The 24,207-nt window shown below is 45.1% G+C and overlaps 1 protein-coding gene across 1 annotated transcript in view; it reads right to left on the reverse strand.

Annotated features, from left to right (window-relative positions):
• Positions 1-23,103: 23,103 nt before the first annotated feature.
• Positions 23,104-24,207, reverse strand: part of SMTNL1 (smoothelin like 1) — a 115,701-nt gene continuing 114,597 nt past the window's right edge. The window contains exon 7 of the mRNA XM_078646377.1: positions 23,104-23,388. Within this exon, the coding sequence (XP_078502503.1) occupies positions 23,244-23,388 (145 nt within the window). The 3' untranslated portion in view covers positions 23,104-23,243. The remainder of the gene's footprint in view (positions 23,389-24,207) is intronic.

The following is a 24,207-nucleotide window of genomic DNA, read 5'->3' on the forward strand; positions in this document are numbered from 1 at the left end:
GAGTAGCATGTAACTGGATATCTATGACATCTTGTGTAGGGTCCTTAACTGTCATGCATATAGTCGGATCTGGAGTGTGTGTCTGTGTCGGATTAACTGGAATGTCTGGAGTCTGTGCTGTAAGCTTGGCTGTGCGATCTGCTAGATCGTTACCCTGGGAAATAATGTCAGTAACTTTCGTATGTGCTTTGCACTTCATGATAGCGATAGATGTCGGTAAATGTATGGCATCTAACAGAGCTTGAATAAGGAGACCATACTGAATCTTGGTTCCATGAGAAGTCATGAAACCTCTTTCTTGCCAGAGCACTCCGAAGTCGTGTACAACTCCAAATGCGTAACGTGAATCTGTGTAAATGTTAGCTTTCAAGTTCTTGGCGTGTATGCAGGCTTGTGTCAGAGCAACTAGCTCTGCTGCTTGAGCGGACAGGGTGTCAATGCGGTGTGTTTCAATAACTTCAGTGTCAGTAGTCACTGCATACGCGGCGACTAGTTCTCCTGTACTTGTTCTCATACATGAACCATCCACATAAAGTGTCAGGTCGGGGTCTGGTAACGGAATATCTGTCAGATCTTGTCTTGGCTTTGTCGTAATGTTAACTACTTCCACACAGTCATGTGTGGCAGAATTCGAAGTAACTGATGGTAACAATGTAGCAGGATTGAGAACGTTGCAGCGTCTGATTTCTATGTGTGGCTGGAACAGTGTCAATTCATAACCTGTTAAACGTGCAATTGTCAAGTGCTGAGTCTGTGTTCGGTTTAAAAGAACTTCCACGGAGTGTGGAACTTGTACTGTCAGGGAGTGTCCTAAGACTATGGAATCACTTTGTCTGATAGCTAGTGCTGTGGCTGCAACTGACTTGAGGCACGCAGGCAGAGCCTGGGCTACAGGATCTAATGTGCTCGAAAAATAAGCACATGGCTTGTATTGTCCTGCTTGATCTTGTGTGAGAACAGATAATGCTGTACCTTCGCGTTCTGTGACGAAAAGTGTAAAAGGCTTACTGTAGTTTGGTGTAGCTAGAACTGGAGCTTGGCATAAAGCTTTCTTTAACTCATTGAAACTGAGTGTATGTTCAGATGTCCAAGGGAGGACAGTCGATACGGCTGCCTCCTGTGTCGTTAACTGTATCAGTGGTTTGGCTAGAAATGCATACTGAGGAATCCATTGTCGGCAGTAAGAAGTGAGGCCGATAAAAGCACGTACCTCCTTCTGGGTCTTGGGCTGAGGAAGACTCGCTATTAACTGGATACGGTCAGGTGTCAACTGCCTACCCCTCTTGGACAGTAAGTGTCCTAAGTAGACCACTTGCTGGACACAGAATTGAAGCTTAGAAGGGGACACCTTGTGCCCCATCTCGGCTAGGAAATACAAGACTGTAAGGGATGCTCGCTCGCAAGCACGTTCAGAACGGGCTGTGATCAGTAGATCATCGACATACTGGAGCAGGGCAGTGTCAGTTGGCATGTGAATGTTGTCCAGTTGTCTCTTAAGTGCTTGACTGTAAATACTAGGACTTTCTGTGAAACCTTGAGGAGCTCGTGTGAACATATAGCTTCTTCCATTTAAACAGAATCCGAAAAGAAACTGGCTGTCTGGATGAATGGGAACACTGAAAAACGCGTTCTTGAGGTCTATGACAGTGAAAAATGAGGCTTCGGAATCAATGGCTGTCAACAGGGAAGAGATATCTGGAACGACTGGATACTGAGGAATAATACATTTATTAAGTTCTCGTAGGTCAATCACTAATCGATATACTGGGGGTGCATTTGGATCAGTACGTTTCATGACTGGAATGATCGGAGAATTGCATACATTGGAGTCAGTTTCTACAACTACTCCTTGAGCCATGAGCTCGTCAATAATTTTGGATAAGGCTGCTACAGCCTCAGGTGGCAATCTATACTGTCTGATTCGTGGTAACACTACGCCTGGCTTGAGAGTCACACGATGGGGTGTGATTTGCATGTAACCTACATCAGTTGGACCTTGCGCCCATAAATGCTGCGGAACATTAGACAATCTGGGATCAAAATCTCGTAATACATAGTGACCCTTAAAGTCACGTAGGAACAGACGTATTCCCTCTGGGGAACAGCATATAACTGCACCTAATTCTTTCAGTGTTTTAATGCCTAATAGATTTTCTGGACATGACTTAGTAAGTAACAGATCAGTGGTACGGGACAATGGACCTACTTCTAGAGTAACTGGCTTTGATATTTCATTTACGATAGGTTTTCCTGAAAATCCAAGGGAAACATTTCTTGAGCCTGAGAGCGGAGCCCCTGGAACTTCGGCATGGCTAATTGTGGTCCTACTTGCCCCTGTATCAATCAAAAACTTTCTATCTTTCCCTAGTACTTGACTGTGAACATAGGGACCTTCTTGATCTACAGGTATCTCGATGAGAGGCAAGCCTACCTCCCTCTCTAGGCTGTTTCATGAGTACTGTTGGTACTCTGGATACTCAGACTGTGCATACTGGTACATCTGCTGTGTGACGTGCTGTGTTGCAGCGATGGGCTGCGGTGCTGTAACTGTCTGTGGTGCATTCTGTGGCTGAGGAGTCTGTGAAACTTGTTCTTGTCTAGGCGGACGTGGTCTTTCTTTAGTCTTACCGGTAGCTATGTTATGTTTCAGAACTGCACACTCATTTATAAAATGACCTGGCTGTTTACAATAATTGCAGTTCCCTTTAACGGGAGCTGCAGGATGACTGGCTTGATTTGGACCCCTCTTCTGACTGTCTTGAGGAACAGATTGTGCAACTAGTACTTTCATTTTCGTGTCTTTCATATGTTTTCTTTCGTGTTCTTGCTCTTCTCTGATTCTATTCTGGTGGTATTGGAGCATCTGCAACATCTGGGACGGGGTATTAGCTTGCCAGGTACTTTCGACTTTCAAAACTCGATTTTTAATTGGTGGACTTGAATTCTCGACTAATTTAGTAACAAAAAGATGAGGGTATGACTCACTACTTGTCTTGAGGCCACTGTTGATGCTAAAACATTTCTCAAATCTAGAATAAAAATCACTAATGTCTTCGTCTTGTTTCTGTTTACAGGCTGAGATTGCATCCCAGTCTTCTTTTCTAGTTGTCAATAATCTGGGTAAAACTTGTATTAAAAATTCCGGTAATTCTTTACATTTCGCTCCAAGACCGGTACCTGGTACTCGTGCCTTGTCTTCGGCTTCTAGAACTGCCCAATCGATCTTTTTCTCTCCCACCTCCCATTCTTTTTCCTTGAGCTTTTCATACACCCCTGCGGGCAGCAGAACCTTTAACATTTTAATTATATCTGGATACGTGTATTCTCCCATACGGAGCATGTCTTTTAATTCTCGGTGGAACCCTGCTGGATCTTTATCATGACAGGGAATTAATTTCTTCATCTCTAGGAGTTCCATCTTTGTAATCGGAGTGTAAACAAACACTCGTTCTAGTTCGCCACCCGTTCCTCTAACTGGGTGGACTTCTCGTAACGGATTCTGTCTCTCTATGTAAAATGGTTTACTTTCTGGGGGTGAGACATGAACAAAATGCGGGTTCAAAAACGTTCTATATTTGTGACGCTGTTCTAGAATGACACTAATTAAATCGGTACCTAGACCTTTCCATCTATACTGGAGTAACTCGTTCAAGATATCGTGTAACGGGCCTGGATCAGAGTGTTGACCCTCATACAATGTAATGAGGTGCTGAATCATATACATACCCGCCAGTCGTTGCTCGGCTGGGGGCAGTTTCAGAAACATTTGTGCCACTATTTCGTCTGGAAAAGTGGTAGAATCAGTAGTCCATCGGACTGCTGATCGGACTAGTTCTTGTTCATGCATGGTACTCAACTCACTGTAACCGATTCGTGATTTCAGAATGTGATCGGTAACTTGGAATACTTGTTCTAGAGAACCTTGTTCTGGTGCTGGATGATGGAAAGTAGACTTGTGTTCTAGGCGTAAATGGCGATCTGGAAATCTAGATTTTCCTACATACGCTATTCTGTCGGGATTCTCGTCCTCTACCTCTTCAGTATCAGAGTTACTTTCTTTCTCGCTTACTTGTGCTACTTTACGTTGATCGTGTAACCTTATTATTTCTTTACGAATTTTCTTGTACATACTTTCCATAGCACTGATGGTTCTGTGCTTACCCTCGGCTATATTATCACTCCACTTTGTCAGGGTTCTCATTTCGGCTTGATCTTTGGACGGGTAATCTTGTTCTCTTATTAGACAATTGATCAGAAACTTTAATATCATGAGCTGGGTCTCAGCTTTCCTTTGAGACATGGCCTCGCCAATGCTTTCTGGATCATCCCCTGTATGGATGAAACGATATATTCTGTCTAGGTCTTCTTTCATATTCGGTAGGGTGACTAGATACTCGGCCACCCTTCTTACACGTAATGAATATAAAACCATATTATCCTCTCCTGGGACTGGATCATAGCCACATTCATTAAGGGCTTTTCTTATTTCTGCTACAGACTGATGTCTGGGCGTACGCTGTGACGCTTGCATGTGTAATTCGGCTGTCGTTAAACGCTTATGTGGCGGCGGGGTTTGAGGAGTACCTCCCCCTGCGGCCCCTAAACTAGAGTCGTCTACTGATGCTCTTCGTCCTGGCAGAGTGGGAAATGGAAATGTAGGCTGGACTTGTATGGCGGGCTGGACCGGGGGTACCGTAACAGGTACTCCGGTGTCTGGAGGAGCGGGAAGTGCCTGATTTACAGGGACTGGCGGAGCGCGAACAGGATTTGCATATTCTGGGACTGTGTCGTCCAAATAGGACGAAATGAAAATATCAGCTGCGGTCTGTTTGTGACGTAGCTTGGTCGGAACTAATGGTGGCGGAAAGTTACTGGATGCCTCCGGGGTCGCTTTTGGCAGGCCCTCGGCAAGAAGAGGGTACATACCCTTAATGAGGGCATGCCTCTGTCTGTCTGACTGTTCGGCTTTAACTCGTTCACCTATCTCGATTAATTCCCTTTCTTGGGCTCATTCCAAGGATTCTCTACTTAATTCTGACTTTCTGATTTCTTTTTCGGTTCTTTTATGAGCTTCTTTGCGCCATAACTCGATGGCATCTTTCTGTGACTGTCTGGCTTTCTTTTTCCATAATGCCTCTTCTACTCGCATGATGCACTCGGCATCCCATGTACCCGATACGGGCCATCTATACTTTTCTTCTAACTGTTTGGTATAATCTACCCATAAATCTAGATATAATATGGCACTTATGCCATGCTTCTGATACATAAAATGACCTGGACTGTCCCTAGGCGGAACTGGAACTGCTTCTTCTAACAAACCCTTTCTAGTTTTTAACTGACGTAATCTCGAAAAGAGAGACATTGTAAACTTGAATCGGAACACAATACAATAGACGAGGAACAATAACAATTGGGAGAACAATTCAGGCATACCACGACATTGGAAATACATTGAACAACATCATAACATAACAGTTCGGACAGAATATTACCTGGAATACTGAGAACAGAAACACAAGAATTTCTCGAGAACGGAACAGACTAGAGTTACTGGATGCACTGCTGAAACAGTACGGAACATACCGGTCCCATAAAGGGACGCATCAAGACCCGTATCCACCTAGGTGAACACTTCGTTTGTGGGTCTGTGTACCACCAACCCACGGACCAGAGTCAATTTAGATTGACCCTGTCTAGATACTACCCCAGCGACGGTACTCACCGGGCAGCAAGAACGGAAGGCCTCGGATCGGACTGGACTGCTACGACGACGGACGACGAACTTCGGACTTCAGTTACGGGTGGACCTCCGGATACCTCGGACCTTGGACTCTCGGCTTGGGCTCTGGTCGGGACTCGCCGCGTTCCTCCACCGTCTCGTCTGGATGCTGGACCGCCTCCTCCGTGGGCCTGAGGGATACTTGAAGCAGAAATATCTGCCGGTGCGCAGAAGAGTTCCGTCACGACTGCAGAGGGTCAGGGGGTCGGCGTGGCTTCACCGACGCGTGGGGAAAGGGCAAGTCCCTATTCGGGCGCCATTATGTGGTAAATAAATAAATAATACCTCTCTTTTTGCATGTATAAATGAATAACAGATAGCTCAATAAATAAGAGTCAAGATTCGAGGTAGTAGGAGTTTTGCAGGTTTAATACAGCATAAGGACAGGAACAGGACAACCTGCACAGGAATAGGATGGCAGGGCCCTGGCAGCGCTGCCAGGATCAGGATCGGGACAAAGGAAACGGATAACTTTTTAATAACAGTACATGAGCATATATACATAGCGCAAACACATAGCATTACATTGCAATAGGCATAGCAGTGGGTGGAGCAATAGGCGTGACGCGTAGCAGTCGCGAAAGATAAGGGTGAAAAGAGGTGTAACAGGGCGTATACACAGACATGTGATGCAAACGTAACAGAATATGTCATGAATGGGGCGGAAACCATGGAGGGGGCTACCTAAGGAGCCGGGACCTCTAACCTGATGGTGCGCGCAAACTAGCAATGACGTGTTACTAGGAGAAGCTGGGGGCTATGAACTCTGTGCTAGGAGCAGAGACTGAAGTCTGGAGAGTCAGGGCGACATGTACCTAAACAGTATCTAGTATCTGATGTTTAGAGAACATGTTGATATAAACTAGAAGTCAGGAGGGGAAAGGCTAACAGACACTAAGACTGGACCATGCATTATTCTACATGTAGTGCGTGATGAAGAATATTAAATGACCATTAATACAGTATTTCTCTAACATGGGGCCGTAAAGGCTAGACAATGACGGAAATTATTGATGCAGTTCAGTAGCTTTAGGAATGCAGAGAAGGAGGACTGAACTGATAACTGGAATCATAACATACTCTTGGCAGACTCAGAGGCAGAGCCAGGCTGAGCCGGGCACTGCGAGGCAGGAAGTAAGTGAAGGGTCGAGGACACAGGTGGGGGCTGTATCGCTCCTCAGCGAGGCTTCAGGAGACAGGAGACAGGAGCTGAATCTGGTGTCCGGGCCCTTTTGAGGCCTAGAAACGGGGACTTTACAATGAAATAACGTGCACACTGAGAAACGTGGCAACGTAGCTTTACATAGGCCTGATATTCGTAGTATTCACGAGAACTGGAAACTGCCATACTAGAGGTGGACACAACTGTAATTGCGTCATTAATCGAACATAGGGAATGCATATGCATATTTAATCATGCACACATAACATATGATGGATGACACGTAGGGACACAGAACATGACAAAATTTACTTTTCCACATTTTCCATAGCTGGTCAGCACCCCAACTCATGGAGCGGGCCATACTTTGGGTGGCATCTTCTCCAATGACTCTCGCCTCAAAGCTTCTAATGCTTCAAATGCACTGCCCCTTACCTGGTCCAACCGTTATGCTAAAGCAAAAGACACACATTTGATGGACGAAATGCTGAACAAATCAAAGCATTCACCCCCAGTCAAGAGATCGGAGTTAAATCCATCATCCTTTTACTCTCCATGCCACCCCAGTTTAGACCTGGCCATATGAAAATCAGCCTTGACCCTGTGCCTCATGGGAACAGTCCAGCCCGAACTGCCAAGCCAGGTCCTCCCTGGACTGGAAACAAGCATCCTGGGACCGGTTTCTGCACATCATCCCTCATCAGCCAGGCTACCAGGGTGCAATGGTAACTGCATTGGCACGAGGCAGCCCTTAGAGCACCATCGCAGAAAAAGAAGACCAGAATGTGCTGTACCTCATAGATATGCTGCATTCCTGCCCTTTTCTTTTGACGTATGGCAGCTCATCAGTAAGGCTCCCAGGAATTTTGTAATCAAGTGGTTAGTTTTTTTCCGACTAAAATCATGAGGATTTATATTAAACTTGATTGCTTCTATTCAGTGCTCTCTACTCCTACCCAAAGTGACACCTTTCCTGAGCCGAGTATATTGGAGACTATGACATACAGAGAGAGACCAACAACATCCTTTCCCAGTTTTTCCATTCTCACCCCCGAACAGACTGAGGCTTAAACCTGCCCCCACGCCCAATATTCCACAGCTTGGAGCTAGCACCACTGCTACTCTGAACTAAGCTGTCATGTTAGGACAACACCCACAATTGTGGAAAAAAGACCCTCGTAAACCTTTATAAATTAATCTGGACCCTACTGAGTTAAAATCCCATGATGCACTGGGCCAGGGACAGACTAATTTGCATACAGCCAGGTTCTGACACTGGGATGGTGCAATGAGCTAAAAAACGGTGTTGGATCTAGCCCTGATCTCTTGACTGGGTGAGAGTACTCTGCTTCATTCAGAGACTCTGTCCATCACCACCCCTTGTTGTAAATGAGTTAAAAAACTAGCCGTCTATTTCCTTGCTGCCCAACACTGCTAAAATCGTGGAAAGGCGCCTGAATGGCCATCTGACTGCTAATTTGGAACAACTTGGGTTACTCGATACCTTCTAGTTTGGGTTCAGGTGTAACCACAAGACAGAAAACGCATTGGGGTCTGCAGTGAGTGACATCAGAACCGTGGTTGATGCAGGTCAGTCGGTGGCCCGGATCCTTTTAGACTTGTCTGCGGCCTTTGACATCATCTCTCCCACACTGCTTGTGGGTCGGCTGCAGGAACTGGAGATCAAAGAGTTAGCGTTGAAGCTCTTAACCTCTTTCCGCAGTGATAGGCCACAGACGGCAATGGTGGAACAATATTGTTCTTAAACCATCAGCGTACCATTTGGGGCTTCCCAGGGCTCCTCCTTTAGCCCTGCAGTATTCAGGGAAGTGTGGCTCAATGGTTAGAGCGGCAGACCCTGATGCAGAGGTCTGGCCCGGGACCAGGGTTCAATTTCTGCCTCGGCGGGTCTTGGGCTCAATGTCCTCGGACCCGATAATTCTCGCCTCGGTGCCGATTCTAATCATGGGTCCCACTCTGCAACTCTGGGCAATAGCTTGCTTAATCTCCACAACGGCCCCAACAGCGGTGGGATGCCTGGCCTCCACCTTGGGGGTGCCCAGGAGGGGGCGCCTCACAGGGAAAGCCAGGATGGGTTCCACAGCGGTATGCGTACAAGCGCCTGAGATACCCCTTCGGGGGTCGATTCGGGCACTATACAAGGACTACTACATTTACATTTACATTTACATTTATGAGGTACTACCAGCACTTTTACACCGCCAGAGCATCACGTTTTTGATGTTCCAGTGGTGCAGTGTGCCAAGGCATATATATATAAAGCAACGTAAAGCCACTTTACATGGCTTTTCATGGCCTTATAAATATGTGCCCCTTTCACGCAAAACGCTGCGTGAAAGGTGCGTTCCATGGGTGTTGCTTTGGGTGTTCCACGCAACACCCATGGAACCAGACACAATCCCAGATTTACAGAAATCGTAAACCTGGTAATGCGTCAGAACCCGACGCTGCCCCAGGAGGCGTAACAAGGAGAAATGTTTTAATTTCTACTTGTGCTTTACTTTTTCTATGTGTGCTGCATTTTTGCGCTGGGTAAAAGGACAGCAATGAGCACATCACATAGATATGGCATACTCCTGCCCTATTGTTTTGACGTAGGGCAGCACAGCAAGATTCCTTGCAGCGCTGCCCTACGTCAAAACCTCATAAGCCCCTCAATCTGTTCCCCCACTGGCTAATGTTATCAGGTCTTCCAGGCTTCAAGCCATATCTTATGCAGATGACATGCAAATTATTGTGTCAATTAGCAAAAATGTAGAGGCGACTACCACTAAGTTCAAGAACTGCATTCAAGCAGTGGCCATCTGGATGAAAAAACTAGCTTATACTCAACGGAGACAAGACGAAGGTCCCCCATACATGTAGACCAGGTCCTAGTCGCCAGATATGTTGGGTACATTACTCGTTACTACTGAATGAAATGCTCAGAGTTCTGGTAGATAAAAACCTGCCTCTTTCGACCATAACATCAATCTAATAGTTTCTACCTGTTTCTGGATAATCGGGACTCTTAGGAAGGTGTTTCCTTATATTCTGGTGACGGCACGTAAACAAGTGGCTCTGGTGTTGATTGCCTCTAGGCTGGATGTAGGAAACTGTCTTTCGATATAAAGCGTAGAATGAAGTGCACTGTGTAGCGAGTACAGGTAGACCCAAATTGATATACAGTAAATAATACTAACGTTCTATTTGTGGTAGTGTGGGCGAGTAGTTAGTCTTATCAGAGGAGAGTGCTAAGCATTTGTTGTATTCACAGAGGCAATAATTGAGATGCACACACAAAAATAAATCCAAGACCAGTTTATTCAACTAGCACTGGTTTTTATGCAATTTTTTAGCCCTAGAACTTTGTTATCCAATAAGTACTTTTAAAGATATACATTTTTCAAGTTCGCAAAATTTAGATCTTCGCAGCCTGCTGGGCAGAAAATCTGGATTTTATTAAAGACACGGAGGCTAAGATTATGCAAATCTCCTTTATTGCCAGCTCACAGCAGCAACAATTGAAGAATATGGAACTTCAATGAACATTCTATAAAGTCACCCCGCGCAGCCATCTTTCTTCATGTCATGCCATAAAATTCTGATTTTTCACAGTTTGGTGGGCATAAAATCTGGATTTTATTAAAGACACAGAGACTAAGATTATCCCTCCACATACCATTGTAACCCACTCTAACGATACTAAAGATATTACGTAAACCTATTCTTTTCTCTTTCAGAATAAGGAGCTCGATCTCCTTGGAACCTCTTCTGGAAAAATGTTATCGAATGAAGTTGAAACTTTTTATCATTGAACTTATCTTGTTCACAGATACACAAAAAAGGAAGATGGCTGCATGTGGGGGACTTTATAGTGTGTTAGAATGTTCATTGAAAATCCATATTCTTCAATTGTTGCTGCTGTGAGCTGGCAATAAAAGATTTGCATAATCTTAGCCTCCGTGTCCCACATATGGCGGTTGTTCCTAACCATGGTGATGGCGCTTTCACAGTCCCATAGATGATGGGTCTGCCTGACCATGGTGATGGCACTTCCACAGTCCCGTAGATGGCGGGTCTCCCTGGCCATGGTGATGGTGCCTCCACGATCCCATGGATGGTTCTACTCCATGGCGTTGCCGCTTCCACACTCCCATAGATCGTGATCTCTGTATCCTAGTTCCACTTCTTTTGCTGCAGTAGGACTAACCACTTTAGCGCCTTGATGCCTTTGGTTCAAATGTTGCACTTTATAAATCTTTTTTCTTTTCATTGGTCAGAGCGGCGAGGATTGTAGCAGCCCATAAGTTTGCAATGTTCAAAGGCAGCACACAGTTCGATGATGCACCAAACCAAGGGAGAAGGGATAGCGTAACAGTTGTTATCCTAAAATGTTCAGATTAGGAAAGTTGATAGTGCAGACTTTGGGAAGAGGATGAATGTGGGCCGCAGTTGTTGTCAGGAAAGTCCAGAGTAGGGTTTTGAGAAGAGGATGTATTCCCAAACATGTAGATTAGGGTTTGTAGAAGAGGATTGATATGGGCAACAGCTGAGGTTGGAATAGCTGTTGGTTTAGAACTGATGACAGGATGGTGCACCAGGCACTGCCTAACTGCAGGCGCCATTTTGGGAACATTTGTTGGAGCACCAGCACCATGGCCTGGAAGAAGGACCATCTATGGGACCACTGTTACCATGGCCAGGGAGAACCACCATCCCTGGGACTTTGGGAGTGACATCACCATGGCCATGGAGTAGGACCATCTATGGGAGCACCATCACAATGGCAATGGAAAACCACCATCTATGGTACCGGGGGAGCACCATACCCATGGCCAGGAAGAACCACCATCAATGGGACTGCCATGGCCAAGGAGAAGGGCCATCCATGGCACAGTGGGAGCACCATCACAATGACCAGGGAGAAGGACCATCTGTGGGATCATGAGAGCACCATGGCCAGGGAGGAGTACCAACTATGGTACCGTGGGAGCACCAGCACCATGGCCAGGGAGAAGGACCTTCCATGGGAGTGCCATCACCATGGTCAGGAAGAATCACCATCTGTGGGACTGTGGGAGTGCCATCATCATGGCCATGGAAAAAGACCATCCATGGGGCTGTGTGAGCACCATCACAATGGCCAGGGAGAAGGACCATCCATGGGAGTGCCATCACCATGGCCAGGGAGGGGCTTCATTCAGGGGCTAGCTGAAGCACCATAACCATGGTTAGGGAGGAGGCTCATCAGTGGAGGGGCCCTCACTATTACCAGACAGGACCACCATCCAGGGAATGAGTGGGGCGGCAAAACTTTCATTTTCTTTAGGTGAAATTAAATTCAGCTTTGATCACAACCATAATCAAACAAAGTCACCATGACAAAATGTAATATTCTTTGCAAGAACACATTTATTAGATACAACATAACATTCCTATTGGACCAAACTACAAACTTCATAACACTCAGTGCACATGGCAGGTCCACCACACTCCTGCGAAGGAAGCAACACTCTGTGCAAGGGACATAACTCCAGGCAGGGCCAGAAGAGCACAGAAATGCACCTGAGAAGAGCCGGGCAGGACAAACACGATGTCCATTCCATCACGATGGACAACCACCAATAGGAGAGGAGTCAGTCTAGCTACCATGCCCATCTCACGCCTGAGCTCCCCGCTGTCTTGTAGAATTTTCTTTGCCAGGTGTAATTACCTTTAGAGATGCCTTAGTGCTTGGGGACAATGCACACATCAAACCGAACACTCTGGACACTTAGATTGTTGCCACCCTGCCCCTTCCATGCCCCCAACCACCTAAAGCACTCCTGTAGTCCATGCGTCCATTATCTCTGCTGGCGGACTCTTGTCCTGTCCATGCTTTCACTCCTTGACGTGCGTAGATTATCACTATATACTCTTAGCGCTCTCACGCGAAAGTGAGGACTCCGAAAATAAGACAACCTTTATAAATGATGTGTGAGATGTCCACTTGAAGCCTAGTCATTGGCCGTTGGACTGAGTGGTTAACGATAAGACACAGCTGCTAAGAATTAGAATTTACTGTTTGTTAAGAACTGAGCTAGCCAGTAACAAGTGTACATAGTTGTTAAGTTAGACAGAGCTGTTAACCTTCAGACCTAGCCATTAACAGATAGACCTAGCTGTTAAGTTTCTCCTAGTCATGAACAATTAGAACTAGCTGCTTATAATTAATACTTTAAACTAACACTTAGGCCAACCATTAATAACTAGATCGAGCCGTTAACAGCTAGCCTCAGTAGCAGTTAACAATTGGACGTAGCCGTCAATGGTTAATCGTGAAACATGCCGCCTAGCAGTCAAAAGGCGTCATAATATTAGTAAACGTAGCTTTCACACAGGGGCTCTGCGGGTAAACCAGAGACCTGGCTACTGACATGTGGCTTAGCAGTTAAACATAGGACCGAGCAGCAAAACAAGGGGCCATCGCTGTAGAACATACGGTTTGGCCATTCCATGGGAGGACGACACATACAAAAAGTCCTAGGACCCGATTCACAGAATTAACTTAAGACAAAATCCTAAACTTACTACCATTTCGGTATTCACAGAAGTTAGGAGTTCAAACTTTAGGACTCCTAAATGCCTTCTGTGAACACCGAAAGTCTTAAAGTTAGGAGTTTTCTCAGTTTAGGAGTAGTAAAGTTAGGAGTTCTAACTTTAAGACTCCTAAATGCTTTCTGTGAATACCGAAAGTCTTAAAGTTAGGATGTTTCCCAGTTTAGGAGTCCTAAAGTTAGGAGTCCTAAAGTTAGGACTCCTAAACTGAGAATAATCCTAACTTTAAGACTTCCGGTATTCACATAAGGCCTTTAGGAGTCCTAAAGTTAGGACTCCTAACTTTTGTGAATACCAAAATGAGTAAGTGCCTTCTGTGAATACCAAAATGGTAGTAAGTTTAGGATTTTGTCTTAAGTTAGTTCTGTGAATTGGGCCCCTAAACATGGCGTAATCAATGAACCAACAGGTTAACCATTGAACACGGGCAATAAAAATAAACCTATGTCTTTCAACCGAAGGCTTCGATGTTGACATGAGGCAGAGCCGTTGAACATAAGGCCTAGCATTAAACATAAGGCTGAGCTGAGAACAAAAGGACAAGCCCTTAAACGTGGACCTGAGTCAGTAAACAAGAAGTTGTTACACACAGGGTCTAACAGTGAACCAGGAAGCCTAGAATAAAATATTAGGACTTGTCTTACTCGTGCAACTCAACTGTTAAACAAAGGCTGTGCCATACAACCCGCTGCCCGCGGCTGTCGTTGTGCCAGTGACTGACTTTAGGGACCTCTCGCCTGTACGGAGAGGATGGCGCTTCAGAATTGTGGGAAAACAAGGAAGTGCTCCGAGAGGTGGAGAAGGAAGGTTTGGAGAAGATGGAGGGGAGTGTACCACCAGCTCTGCTCCAAATACGACTGTATTGGAATTAACGAAGGCGAGGGCGGGCCAGGGCTCTGAAACCATGCCAGTGGCGTATGACACTTCACCAACTTTTGAGTACTTGGGGCTACTTGTGCATTCATCTGTCCCAGGGTTCCATGAGACGTAGATGCTCAAGAATGAAGTCTTGTGAAGCGGCCATCTTGGAGCGAGAATCCTTTCCCGTGGAAGTACTGATGGTGTGCCTGCTGCCTCCTGGAGCCCAGTGTGACCTTAGGAGGTAAGGCCATTGACGTGCCCAGTGGTGTAGGAGGTTTTGTCCTCAGGTTACCTCAGTGTCTGCCACCACTGGAATACAAGTTGGCCAACCAGATACAGGTGTTTAGAGCTTACGTGGCTACCAGACCTTGGCTGCGGCGCTTCTCCACCCTCAGGAGGTGATTGTACAAGGACTGGACATAAGTAAAAACACACATGGGGTCTGGGCGAGGTCCCATCACCATCATATCTTCCACCTCCACCAGCGGGGTGCAGTCAGCCTTGTGCCTGAGAAGAAGAGAGGTGGTATTAGACATCGTCAGATAAAGGTACATTCGGCTGTGCCAACGGCGTCATCCCCCGACAAGTCAGATGTAGGAATTACCTTCTCCCATGCAGTCATAACATGCCAACATTGCCAACTCCTTTAAAAAGCAGTATTATGTTGTGACAGCAAACCAAACCGCTGTGCTGATGCTGCATTCTGCTGTGCCAGCCCTGCCAGCTCCTTAGCTATCAGAAGCAGCTCCTGCTGTGCCAACGCTGCCAGCTCCTTGAATGATCAGAAACAGCTCCCTGCTGTGCCAACACTGCCAGCTCTGTGAATGATCAGAAGTAGCTCCCTGCTGTGCCAACGCTGCCAACTTCCTGAATTATCAGAAGCAGCTCCCTGCTATGCCAACGCTGCCAGCTCCTTGAATTATCAGAAACAGCTCCCTGCTGTACCAATGCTGCCAGCTCCCTTAATTATCAGAAGTATCTCCCTGCTGTGCCAACGCTGCCAGCTCCATGAGTTATCAGAAGTATCTCCCTGCTGTGCCAACGCTGCCAGATCCCTTAACTATCAGTAGCAGCACCTTTAATTATCAGAAGCAGCTCCCTGCTGTGCCAACACTGCCAACTCTGTGAATGATCCGAAGCAGCTCCCTGCAGTACCAACCCTGCCAGCTCTCTTAATTATCAGAAGCAGCTCTCTACTATGCCCACACTGCCAACTCCCTTAATTATCGGAAGCAGCTCCCTGCTGTGCCTTAATTATCCGAAGCAGCTCCCTGCTGTGCCAACACTGCCAGCTCCCTTAATTATCAGAAGCATCTCCCTGTTGTGCCAACACTGCTGGCTCCCTTAATTATCAGAAGCATCTCCCTGTTGTGCCAACACTGCCAGCTCCCTTAATTATCAGAAGCATCTCCCTGTTGTGCCAACACTGCTGGCTCCCTTAACTATCAGAAGCAGCTCCCTGCTGTGCCAACCCTGCCAGCTCTCTTAATTATCAGAAGCAGCTCTCTACTATGCCCACACTGCCAACTCCCTTAATTATCGGAAGCAGCTCCCTGCTGTGCCTTAATTATCAGAAGCATCTCCCTGTTGTGCCCACACTGCCAACTCCCTTAATTATCGGAAGCAGCTCCCTGCTGTGCCTTAATTATCCGTAGCAGCTCCCTGCTGTGCCAACACTGCCAGCTCCCTTAATTATCAGAAGCATCTCCCTGTTGTGCCAACACTGCTGGCTCCCTTAACTATCAGAAGCAGCTCCCTGCTGTGCCAACCCTGCCAGCTCTCTTAATTATCAGAAGCAGCTCTCTACTATGCCCACACTGCCAACTCCCTTAATTATCAGAAGCAGCTCCCTGCTGTGCCTTAATTATCAGACGCAGCTCCCTGCTGTGCCAACACTGCCATCTCCCTTAATTATCAGAAGCAGCTCCCTGCTGTGCCAACACTGCTGGCTCCCTTAACTATCAGAAGCAGCTCCCTGCTGTGCCAACACTGCCATCTCCCTTAATTATCAGAAGCAGCTCCCTGCTGTGCCAACACTGCCAGCTCCCTTAATTATCAGAAGCAGCTCCCTGCTGTGCCAACACTGCCAGCTCCCTTAATTATCAGAAGCAGCACCCTGCTGGCCAACACTGCTGGCTCCCTTAACTATCAGAAGCAGCTCCCTGCTGTGCCAACACTGCCAGCTCCCTTAATTATCAGAAGCAGCTTCCTGCTGTGCCAACACTGCCAGCTCCCTTAATTATCAGAAGCACCTCCCTGCAGTGACAACACTGCCGGCTCCCTTAATTATCAGAAGCGAAACCCTTAACTATCAGAAGCAGTTCCCTGCTGTGCCTACACTGCCAGCTCCCTTAATTATCAGAAGCAGTGCCCTCAACTATCAGAAGCTGCTACCTGCTGTGCCAACACTGACGGCTTCCTTGACTATCAGAAGCAGCTCCCTTAACTATCAGAAGCAGCTCTCTACTGTGCTAACACTGCCAGCTCTGGCCTAATCAAAACTACTTTTCTATGATATCAACACAAACACCTGCACTAGATTGTTAAGGTGTTGTTGTTTCAGAGCCAACAGAAATGTTTTGTGCCGTATGTTTAGTGTATGGACCGCTGGCGGAATCCAATGCTGATCTCTAGCAATGGCTCAGTAGCATCTTGGTCCAAACATCTCAACGTATCCCCTCTTGCCCACCAGTTGTGTCCTGTGGTGGCAGGATCTTCTCGGGGAAGCAAACCCCGAACCAGGCCAATCACAAGGGGCAGATGACAAAACCCGCCAATCGGCGTACCGACAGCCAGACCCTGGCCAATTAGAAGGGTCAGACAATCAATCCCTGGTATATCAGGAAGTAAGAAAATCAATCAGTGGCCTATTATAAGGGGAACAAACACAACCCTGTCATACACCAAGACCAAAAACTCCTAGACAACAGTCCCATCCTTTCAGGACTAACAGCTAACAAAGCCTGGCCCACTGGAGGAACAGAAAGAAAACCCTTCCATGTGATGCCCTAAGGACACCCATCTCCTGTTCCAACAGAGTGTATAGACCACTAAAACCGTGCCAAGCACAACAAACAGGCAACCACTTGTGATGCAGCATAACATTAAGACACCCAAACGCTGAGCTATCAGATGGTTAGGACCAGTACAGCCTCCCATGTGGAAAATAAATCTATCCTTTGACAAGCAGAGTCGCATCCATTAGGTGCAACGGGCAGTCAATCATTGCCCAGCTTTTCATCAAGAACAAACAACCCCAATCCCGCCATCATACATGGGTACAAAACTCTTTCCCATCAAGCAATGCACAAAACAAAACACTGGGTTATCAACAACTCGAGTCGGACCAGAAACTCTGGACAACCAAAGCCTACCCAAAGTCTGAGTAGTTATCAAAAAGAACCAACCCCAAATCCCTTAAAGATGTTAGGATGAGCAAACCGTCTCCCATCATAAGGCACTAACAACTAAAAACGAGTCTATCACAGGGTGCTGACAACCAGTCCATGCTATGTTGCAAGAAACTAACAACAAACCCGTGCCCTTTGAGAAGTTATAGATTATCAAATTCTGGCCAATGGATGACTAGACCATGTCATGTTAGACTATATGCACAGACAAACCATGGCCAGTGAAGCAATATGACACCCATGTCCTGGTCAACCATAAAGTACAGACAACCAATCCCTGGTCTATCTGAATGTATTAGCAACCAACCACAGGTGCTTCCCAGGGTATTGACTATCCAGGTTAGTAAAAATACAAGTCAATAAGAAGGTACAACCAACTAAATTCTAGTTTATCAGGCAGTATTGAAAAACTTCTTATAGATGTGTCACTATCAAAAGCTACTGGCAAACAGCACCTTTACTGTCAGAAGACGCCTACAACCAACGCCGACAGAAGATATGCACAACTAAACACTGGTCAATCAGGAAGTACATGCAATCACATCCTGGACTATCACAAGGTAGAAATCAGTACCTCCTAGCCTGCCAGTAAGTACTGTCAACCAGCCAATTATCTGGTAAAAAGTCAAAACTTTCACACCTTAGCCCATAAGATAAAATGAAATCTCTCCTATAAGATGATATCAACAATATAGCCAACAGAACCAAAAGCTATGGACAACCAAACCCCGGCCAGTCAGAAGTGACAGACAAGACAACCAAACCCCGGCCAATCAGAAGAGACAGACAACCAAACCCCGGCCAATCAGAAGAGACCGGCAAACAAACCTTGAAGGTAGTCTGACGGTAAGTAAAGACTCTTTGAAAAAATCATTCTTATCTGTGTGGCTATTAAACGGGGAAAGTTCCAGGAAATTGTAATTGTGTTTTAAGAGGCGAGTCTTATTAAGAAATATTATTTTCTTATTAGGGGAATATCATGGTCAATTTTAGGAGGTTGGTGAGTTTGATTACATTGCCAAAGTCCTCTGATCCCACCACAGGGTCATGATTGAAGCAAAGTTTAAATCTGAAATTCCAATCTGGAATGGAAGATGGTGCACTTGAGTAATCTGCTACACAGCTTAAAAACTGAAACTGTTTTGAAGATTACTTCTGCCAAAATGATAAAGGCTCTTTGGTTTGAAAGAAGTACAATGCTTAAAAAAACTTTTTTTTATCCCTTGCTACATCAATATGGAATGTGTTTCCATTAATTCTTCCTTGGGAGGTACCATCATTTTTATCATGGAAATCCTATTTGGGATAATTTTAGTAATATTTCTCTTGAATTCATGGTACATAATTGAAAACATAATTTTATAAATCAGTCACGGAGACAGTTTTATGATACCATGGCTTTTTTTTGTGCTTGGGACATATTTTAAATTCTTATTAAAATATTTTATCTTTGATTGGGAAGTTTATAGTTTTTAGGAAGTTTATCCTTATTAAGGAAAGACAAATTATTTGGGGAGTCTACGATTATTGTCATATGTTGTTAATAAAAGACTTTATCTTCAGAAGAGGGTCCATTTGTATTAGTTGTTTTCATTGTTATTAGGGTTTTATTCAGATCTGAATATAAACTGAGAATCAGACATTTTTATTCTGTAAGAACTGGCCCATACTCCCACAGCTATCAGAGAGTAAGAGATATACGTCAGAGTAGGACAATTTTCATTTTATGGGAATTTATCAGTATCGGTTTGGGGAATTTGTGGTTATGGGAGTTTTGCTTTTTTAGCAGACTTTAGAGTTCTTGGTGAGTTGATTAACAATAGTTGGGGCTTTTACTGTTATCTGTATGAAAGGAGTTTACAAATGTTTTGTGAGTTGTCAGTGAGTTTACCATTATTAACCAAGTTTCTCAATATTTGCAAGAGTTTTTTGTTATCAGGGGGTTAGTGTTATGACACTTTCATATTAAGAGTGCTTTTCTTTATTTTATTGGTTGGGTTTCCCCTTGTTGAGGGACTTTTTCTTATTTAGGGGTTATCATTCAATACACTGAAGATTTCTTGTGATCACTGATTAAGGTTCTTCTTATTAGAAGAATGCATAATTATTTTAGAGATTGATAATTAGTGAGCCTACCTTTATTTGGTAAGTTTGTTATGATTAGTAAGTTTTTTTTCTACGAAAATATATTGTTATTAGGAGAGTTTATTGTCACTTAGAGAGTTTTGCACAATTTTTGTTGGATGGCCTTCTCCTTGTTTCTAGTTATTACAAATATTTATACAATAGAAGGGACATGTCTTATTTAGATTTTGGGTGGTTTGGTTATTAGGATAGTTTATTTTTATTTGCAGAATTTAAATTGTTTTGATAAAGGCATTTTGACAATATTAGCACAAATGTTTGTATACAAGGAATGTGTTGTCCTTAGAGGAGTTTCTTATTATTAGGGAGCTTCACATTATTATTATTAGAGTTTCTAATTATTAGAAGAGTTTCTCATTAAAGAGCTTCTTGTTTTATGGGAGATTCTCAATATTAGGGAGTGTCTGGCTATAAATTGAGTTTCTCTTTACTGAGGAAGGTTTCTTTACAGTTTGTTTATTAGGAGAATTTCTTGTAGTTACAGTAGTTTATAATTACTAATGAAATGTATTTTTCTTAGAGAAGCTCCATATAACGGAGAGTTTGACAGGAGAATTAGTAGCTCCTTTAAAACAAATTTTCTGTTCAGGAATTTGGTTCTTACACCACCTTTCTGAAACATCTGTAACCCATACTAAATATGTATTTATATTGTTTATTTATATTTATTTTTTCTATTTATTTTATCTTTGTTGTAGCTCTAAATATGTCTGTAACAGATGCTCTAATTGGACCTTTGACAGAGATTCCTTTTTAAAAGAAAGGCAGTAGGAGGATAATGTACTTTAGCAGAGATTTGTGTTGTTTTGGATTGTTATGACTGAGGTTCCTGCACTGTCGTGGCATTTTTGATTATTATGACTTGTTTGAAAGGCTTCATATATAGATTGGAATATACTGAAGCTGTCGGTTTTCGTATAAAGCTTTGAATCCCAGGATCAGAGACAAACGTGGGGAACGCTCCGATGTTGCAGTTGGAATGCAAAGATTTGGTTGAAGAAAACTGAGGGTCTTATTTATGAGGCCTTGCGACAATTTTGTGCTGCCGTTGCGTCACTTTTTGTGACACATCGGCGGCGTAAAACATGCCTCCTGTTGCGCCCTTTTTACAAAGTGGCGCATCTAACCAGATGCGTCACTTTGTAAATCCCTGCGCTACATTATACGTGCAATAGGTATAATGTATGCAGGGTGGGCGTTCCCACGTAAGTAAGCCTCGTAGAAGTGACGCAGTGAAATCTATGAGATTTCACTGCACCACTTCTAGGACGCCAATGCGTCAAAACCTTACGCCTGCCCCATAGCAGGCGTAAGGGTGACACAGTGCTATATCCATAGCCCTTCCCCCTGCATTGCTGGAGTTGCGTCATGCTTCCGACATAACTTCAGTAATGCATCATTTTTGCGCCAACAGATACGTCAGTAAATTTGACGTATCTGTCATTAATATGACGCCTCATTCATGTCGCGAGAAGGGCGCAATGAAAAGTGACGCATAACTGTTTTCACGCAGTGATGCGTCACTTTTCATAAATGAGGCCCTGAAGGTTTTAATGCAATACACCCTTTTGACTTGCACTTCAGATGACAGGAGATGAAGGCGAGATGGTGGGGTCTACTGAAAACAGTGCAGCTTGCTATTCGTTGGGAGATTCTGAACAGGAGAGAAGTCACAGATGATTCTAGCACATACAACACACTGGTTATCAACACACCATTAACCGCAGGAGCACGTGGGAGGAAACTGTAAGCCAGGAAGCAGAACTAAGAAACTGTAAGCCAGGAAGCAGAACTAAGAAACTGTAAGCCAGGAAGCAGAACTAAGAAACTGTAAGCCAGGAAGCAGAACTAAGAAACTGTAAGCCAGGAAGCAGAACTAAGAAACTGTAAGCCAGTAAGCAGAACTAAGAAACTGTAAGCCAGTAAGCAGCACTGAGGCCAAGCTGGTGTGAGCTGTGGGATTCTGGGAGTTAGGAGGCTGAGCAGCCCCCTGGCACCCAACGCATCCTGGGACATCATCACTATGACTGCTCCAGATGGAAGATTAAGACCCAGATGGTGGACCTACCTGGCAGTGGGTTAGAAGAACTCGCGCCCCCGACCCTCGGTCCCACCTAAGATCCGATGAAGGGGCGTTGCCCTGCTATCTCAGGCTGCCAGCCTTCGAGTGAATTTAGGGTCTCGTATGGGATATGCTAGGGGTTCTCCAAACTTGTGTTGAAAGAATAAGGCAGGAGTGTTTCTTCCATAATCCCCTGGCTGTGAACATAAAAAGAAGAGGAGGGTCCCTTTGCTTGGAAAAAGTGGCCTTCATCTGGTCCCCCCCTTTTACCTAGATTCACATACTGTTGGAAAATCTAATGGTAGAACTGCCCCCGTGCACAGCTTCTGAGCCAGACACCAGGAAAATGGAGAAGAGACAAATGGAGGTGAAGTCATGGAGTGAGTATCCGATTTCTGCATTTCAGTCGTACCACCTAACGTTTCGGAAACATCTAAAAACGTGGCTGTTCCAGACATGAGCGTTAACTGTACTTGACTGCCTGCTGTCGTAAGCGCTGGTATGCCTCAGGGTAGCCATGCGCTCTATTAAATGCTAATTAATAATAATAATAATAATAATAATAATACAGAACAAAAAATGGTACAAAATGTAGATTTGCAGAAAGCGGACGGCCTGGTCTTCTATGTTGTAGTGATCTTTGACAACCAGCCCTAAATGACAGGATCTCGACCAACCACAGTTCTAACCTCCCCTCCTCGGCTGCTCTACATTTCCACAATCATTCATTTTTTTCGCTGTGTTGGGGAAAGCTGGTAACTTATTTTTGATATGACAGGTTGTACTATTCTGGCAGCCATCTTGAAAAGGTATGGGCTGAAGTTGGATAATGGAAAAGGATAGAATAAAGCTAAAGGATCTATGCAGTAACATCATTATCCATCTACGGTAAACTTAAGACCCAAACAAGTTGCAAGAAGATTAAAGCTTCTGTGGCCTTGGAAGATCCTTGTCCCTTTATTTTCTTTAATAGGGGGATGCTAATGCATCCACGATGTCCCAAGATGCTGTTGTCCAGCAGCCATCTTGAAAAGCAAGCCAAGCAGGACGCTGCTGTAGCCACGTGTCATCTCACCCATTCTGGCGGGGTTTCTCCGTCCTTGGCGTTGAGTTGTCAAAAGGAGGGGGATGAACAGTATTCAGGAGAACAGTTTTGTGAGAGGGTTGCTGGAAGGGGGGTGGGTTTGGCCAGAGAAGTGGGGAGTTTGGGAAGAGAGAGAGTCACTGCTTCTTGGTCTTCACCAGCCCCATCTGCACCAGGCTCCGGTACAGCTCCTGAATGTAGGTGTACACACATTTGGAGTCCGGCACACGCATGCGCACCATGTCGTCCACCTCCAGGAGCTGGGCGCAGTCCGCACGCTTCCTGGGCGGTCAGGTGACCCATGCCCAGCAGAGGAGAAAGAGAAAGACAGGCGTATTGGGGGTAAGGTGGGAGGTGAAGGTGAAAGGTTAGTTCTGGTACCTGTGAAGATCTCTTCAGCACAAGGTTAAGTTGAGGAGAGGACAGTGTCTTATCTGTGATGGGGAAGAGAGGGGGTGGGAGAGAGGAAAGTGGGAAGGAAACGATGCGCTTGTGGAGTGAGTTGGGAGATGAAAGGAATGAAAAAGATGTGAAGTGTGAACAGGATGAAGACAAGGGGGAAACATCCTTTACAACGAAACTTTTACAACGCACTACCATTACGACGCAACTTTTACAACGCAAACCATTACAACGCATAGCGCTGGGGGGCGCTCTAGGATAGGGAATATATTTAATATACTATCCAACACCTTCCCTACTACTCACGTGGATTGGAGTTGGAATAGTAAATTAAATAAATCACTATCCAGCGCCTAAAAGCACTATGCGTTGTAATGGTATGCGATGTAAAAACCGCGTTGTAAAGGTAGGCGTTGTAAAAGTATGCGTTGTAACGTCATACATCCAGACGAGGAGATGGATATGGAGACAAAATGCTGGAATGAGGGAGACAGGATAGGAGAAAGAGAGTCACACGAGTGAGGGAAGAATGATGCACATGTGACGGAGAGAAGAGAGCCACAAATGAGGGAGGCAAAGAGCTAATGTGTGAACAGGAAGAATGAGAAAGGAGGGAGGGAAAAGTTGGGTTACTGCTGAAAAATCCCATATTCTTCACAGGATCTGTCCCACTCATCCCCATACCAGCTGAGCCAGGTC

The sequence above is a fragment of the Lissotriton helveticus genome, chromosome 1_1 (assembly GCF_964261635.1).
Source record: "Lissotriton helveticus chromosome 1_1, aLisHel1.1, whole genome shotgun sequence".
Lineage (NCBI taxonomy): Eukaryota > Metazoa > Chordata > Amphibia > Caudata > Salamandridae > Lissotriton > Lissotriton helveticus.